This window comes from Tachypleus tridentatus, chromosome 6 (assembly GCF_004210375.1).
Source record: "Tachypleus tridentatus isolate NWPU-2018 chromosome 6, ASM421037v1, whole genome shotgun sequence".
NCBI lineage: Eukaryota > Metazoa > Arthropoda > Merostomata > Xiphosura > Limulidae > Tachypleus > Tachypleus tridentatus.
In genome coordinates this window covers 159997113-160001890 of record NC_134830.1, presented here as the reverse complement: position 1 = coordinate 160001890, position 4778 = coordinate 159997113, and the positions used below count along the sequence as shown (strand labels likewise).

The window sequence follows — 4778 nt, the reverse complement described above, 5'->3', positions numbered from 1 at the left end:
ATATATTTCAATTTGAGAGTTGATAATCCATTGTTAAAAATCGAAGTTTAAAATTTAAAACAATCTTTGTTAAAAATAACCACAAATTAGTATAAAGTTACTAGACAATGTATTGTGTGTTTTAAATGTATTGTGTGGCTATGCTGTAAACTAATAAGCCAGTCTTGGTGATTGTAAACGTAGTTCTAATATGAGACGCTTGTGTTGTGAATATTAAATGTTTGTAATTAAATGTCTGATCCATTTGAAGAAAGTCTGTTTAATCCAGAAGTTTTGTTCATAAAAAGTGCTTTTACGACATCCATCAAATGTTTACCATTGTTCATTTTTTATATATTTTTTTCTTTGAACTGATCAGTATAAAAGCCAAATGCCACGAGTTATAAAACACTGGAGTGCTTATAAAGTGAACAGAGATAAAAGAATACATTGTTGTATACACATTGCTGTATAAGCATAAAATAATGGACGACTATGTTAATCCATTTAATTATAAGGTTGGTAAAATGTTCTAAAAATATAGTTGATACATCGAGATGTTTCTTTATTTAGTGGTTAATAATAAAAATATTGAAAATACAAGAAATGCACTTATAAAGCTTGTTTGTGGTCAGGTTTTTATTTTGTTTGCGAAAAGAAACTGAAAAACGTTGTTTCGAAATAACTTCCATTTTATTATAATCTGAGGGTCGCGGGCTCGCACGCCCAGCAGTTGGGGCGTTATAATGTGACGGTCAATCCCACTATTCGTTGGTAAAAGAGTAGCTCAAGAGTTGGCGGTGGGTGGTGATGACTAGCTGCCTTCCCTCTAGTCTTACACTGCCAAATTAGGGACGGCTAGCACAGATAGCCCTCGTGTAGCTGTGAGTGAAATTCAAAAACAAACAAGCTACTGTAACATATAGTCGTGTTTTTTTTACTGTTTTCCTTCACAGAACATCCTCTACCTCACAGTTAACAGTATACGAATTTGTAACATAAATAACCGTCCACTAAGTGTAGATTCCCACAAAATAAGTCAACAGTTTTTAAAGACAGGAAAATGAAACACGTAAAATCAATGATTTTATTTGACATACAGCTTCTGAGAATAGCTTTGACAAATACATTTTATTTGAAGATTAATTTAAAAATTTGTTGTTGAACACGAAATAAAATTAGTTTAAGGTGACGATAATATAATTCAGGATAAAATAAAATTAGTGTTGTTTTATGTTGTCCATAGATAGCGGTAGTTTCACCATCTCGTACATTCTACAGGCAAGCTTCTAGTGGATTCTCGTGCATGACTTTTCTAAAAATGAATACCAAAACAATTACGATATTGTAATGATATAAAAATAAATCATACGGGCATATTAATTCACTGACGTGTTTATCACGTGGGCGTGAGTGAAAGCTTCATTAGTCATATACTTTCATACTGTGTTAATATATTAGGTTGTCCACAAATAAATGTTTTCGAAATGCGAAGTTTGGAAAAGTATAAACCAGTGTTGTAAAACATGCTTTAATTAAAGCGCCATTTGCTCCAACCCACTTTTGCTAACTTGTAACGATGCTGTTTCTGTCCCTGCTATAGAAATAGTTTCTATTCTTAATGAACTTCTGCGGCAGTCTGGTTTTGAAAGCGGTTATTGTTCAAAAACTTGTTTAAAGTGCTAGAAAAAAATAGGAATTTGTAAGGGAAAGGCTTGAGGAATGAGGTGGACGAGGCAGACTTTCGATTCCCAATTTTTTGGAGCGTCAATCTTTACAAGTCTAACACCAATTTTTTTGATCTTCAGTCAGCTCGTGCGGTACACACTTATTCAAATTTTTGGTCATTCCAATCACTCTTAGGTGTTTAGCAATGCTTGAGCCTAGCTTTTCTACAAGTTCTTCTTCTCCATGCTATCTTGGGGGTTCCAAAATTTATTCTGAGTAGAGTTGAAACGTCAGAGAATTAAGACACTTTGTAAGCGATAAACGTTGGATTAAACCAACCAACGACAAGTCACTCAATATTCAGTTTCTAAATGTCATAGTGAGAATTCCTACATTTACTTCTGGACAACCTGACATTTTAATATATCTTCTCTTACACAAAGTTTGCTACCTACTTAACTTTTGTAAACTTCAAATTAAGTTGTAATTGATTTAACTTTTTTTAGTTTTAGTCTGCACATTTCGATCCATGATAGTTTGCACATTCTCTAAAAAATGCGATAAGGAAACAATATAACAAGTAACGTTGTGATTCAGTGTTTACACTTCAAAACTTATTTGTGTTTTTAATAATACTGTTGGTTAAGGAACAGCCTACAAGAGCAATGAATGTTTACTATTAAACATTCACTCAGTTCCATACTTGTAACTAAAAGGCTTGACCTTGTCCCCTGTAAAGATGTGGTACTTACCCGCAGAAGTGAGACTGCATCACACATCGGTTTCCATATATCTTGCCTTCAACACAAACAGGATCGTACTCTTCAGTACAGACAGAAGGGCAGAGTTCATGTCCGCGGCAAGTTTCCCATGATTCAGCACGTTCTATCCTTTTAAAACAAACACAACGTAGTAAAACAAACTTGGTGAATCGGATATAAGTGTTATGTAACAGTGAAACGAAAACATTTGTTGTTTTAAATTTTCTTCATTATAATAAATATTTTTAATTGGTAGATCATTTAGAAAATGGAAAACTATAACATTTATCACTTCGAATGTGTTTTTGACTTATAATTTCAAGCAGCTTAATAATAAAATACGTTGGGATTACAAAGTACTGACTGTGCAAATCTAAACATTGTGAAGGCAAAAAGGTGAAGTTTTGAATTACGAAGGTAATTTGAGAGTACAAATAAAACTGAAAATAGGGTGTTTTCTGTAGGTACTAGTAACAACTACAAATCACGTGAATCATGATAACCAATCAAATAAATACATAGGTAGATTACTTACCCTGCCTTGTTTAGTAAACACTCATTATCGTAGACTTCTCCATTAGCACCGCAAACAGGTTTGTAAGTGTGAGGGCAAGGAGCAGTAGAGGGCGCTATAAAATGAGAAATATATTTAGATTAAAATAAATAGAAATTATTCACCAAGTCAGAAATCCTCACCAGATATTCAAACGAAAGAAACCAATTCAGTTTTGTTTTGTGGACCAGAAATGGCTAAGAAAGAGTTATAGTTTTAAGAAACAGTTTTTATTTTATTCAGTTAGAAGCTCATACAACGACGTTTTCCACGATTTGTGAGGTAGCGACAACGTTAAGTGTGTTGTATGTTGTTAACAGCAAAGCCACAACAGGCTATATTCTATGTCCATCGATGGGAATCGAATCCCTGATTTTAGCGTTGTAAATCCGAAGACTTACTTCTGTCCCAATAAGGACGTTAAGTGTGTTATAAAATGTGTTTTGTGTAATAACTCGAACAGTTTTATTAAATAAGATTTAAAGTACCTTAAAAGTTAAACAATATATTTATGTAATAGTTGGAGTATAAGAATGAATAGATAAAAGTTATAATATAGAAGAAAATGATGCAGGAGAAACGTTTAGATGAAATCAGAGTTGGATAAATCATGTAAGAGAAACGACAGTTCAGATTCTACGTCTGGTTGTTTATCAAGTCGTTTAAATGACTTATGGACATCGTCAACAAATCATAACATTTTAAGTTTATTAAAGTTTTTCGTTAAAACTAAAATGCTAAATTGTACATATTAGATGACACACAAAAGCATACAGTTAATAATATTAGAAATATAAAATTCATGTTGAAGTTTAGGGTTCGTAGTAGCAAACATAATGAACCCTCGCATTTATCTTAATAGTCTTAGTTAAGCCTAGTTTACCACAAACCTGTATTGAATAATGGAACGTTATGAAGTGCGACTTCAAATGATTAAAAAATGTCCGATTGAAATAAATTTGTACACATATAAAATCTTAAATGTACGAATAGAATCAAACTAATCAGAAGTGTGGACGATTCCGTATAGAAACTTTAATTGTTATCTCCTATGCTTCTAGCTAATTATTAATATATAAAAGAGAATAAAACACTAATTTCTGCTAATATATAGAAATAGATCAAAATGTTTGTTCAATAGCTCACCAATTACCGCCCACATAACTACGACAAACAAAACCAACTTTACTTGACGAAATTCCATGTTTTCTTCGTATATCCTGTAAATAACGGCTTGCACTTATATTTAGTAGCGTCAGAATAGCGCTACCTATAGTCTAGATCCTTCATTATGCGAATATGACCATATGTTTAACAAGTAATGTCGCACGGTGACATCCAGATAAAAATATTGTTTCCGTTTCTTCGCCTGTTGCCAGTTTGAAAAAAAAACAACAAAAAACATATCAAATGTTATCTTGGTATCAGAAAGGCTAAGGAAACTCATTCGAACGTTATAACAAATGTTGATACGAAAAAATAAGAAAATACGTTATGATACATTCGTTGGTAAAAGAGTAACTTAAGAATTGGCGGTGGGTGGTGATGACTAGCTACCTTCTCTCTAGTCTTACACTGCTAAATTAGGAGCAGATAGCGCAGAGAGCCCTCGTGTAGCTTTGTGCGAAATTTCAAACAAACAAACTTTGTTTGAACTCCATTTGTAACAACGATTTGATTTTTTTCAATCAAACCACTCTTCTATACAGTTAGTTGTCCCTCACATCTATATAAAGTTTCTTTACAAGGAGTTATCAAAAGATTTGTGTGGCAAAACTTTCCTTTAGTGAAACCACGTTAACTATTTAATAAAATTC

General features: G+C 32.7%; 1 protein-coding gene across 1 annotated transcript; it reads right to left on the bottom strand.

Annotated features, from left to right (window-relative positions):
• Nucleotides 1–1052: 1052 nt before the first annotated feature.
• On the bottom strand, nt 1053–4258 carry LOC143254285 (uncharacterized). The gene is made up of 4 exons (XM_076509190.1): nt 4108–4258; nt 2944–3037; nt 2400–2537; nt 1053–1294 (listed from the first exon to the last, which is right to left on the bottom strand). Exons 1-4 carry the CDS (start codon nt 4163–4165, stop codon nt 1255–1257), a joined length of 330 nt encoding a protein of 109 aa, XP_076365305.1. The 5' UTR covers nt 4166–4258; the 3' UTR covers nt 1053–1254.
• Between the last annotated feature and the right edge of the window lie 520 nt (nt 4259–4778).

Excerpts from the sequence above, each read along its gene's own strand:
- LOC143254285 (XM_076509190.1), bottom strand. The coding sequence starts at position 4,165 with ATGGAATTTCGTCAAGTAAAGTTGGTTTTGTTTGTCGTAGTTATGTGG. Across the intron at positions 3,038-4,107 it reads AGTTATGTGGGCGGTAATTG|CGCCCTCTACTGCTCCTTGC; the intron begins GTGAGCTATTGA and ends CTCATTTTATAG. Across the intron at positions 2,538-2,943 it reads TGTTTACTAAACAAGGCAGG|GATAGAACGTGCTGAATCAT; the intron begins GTAAGTAATCTA and ends TTGTTTTAAAAG.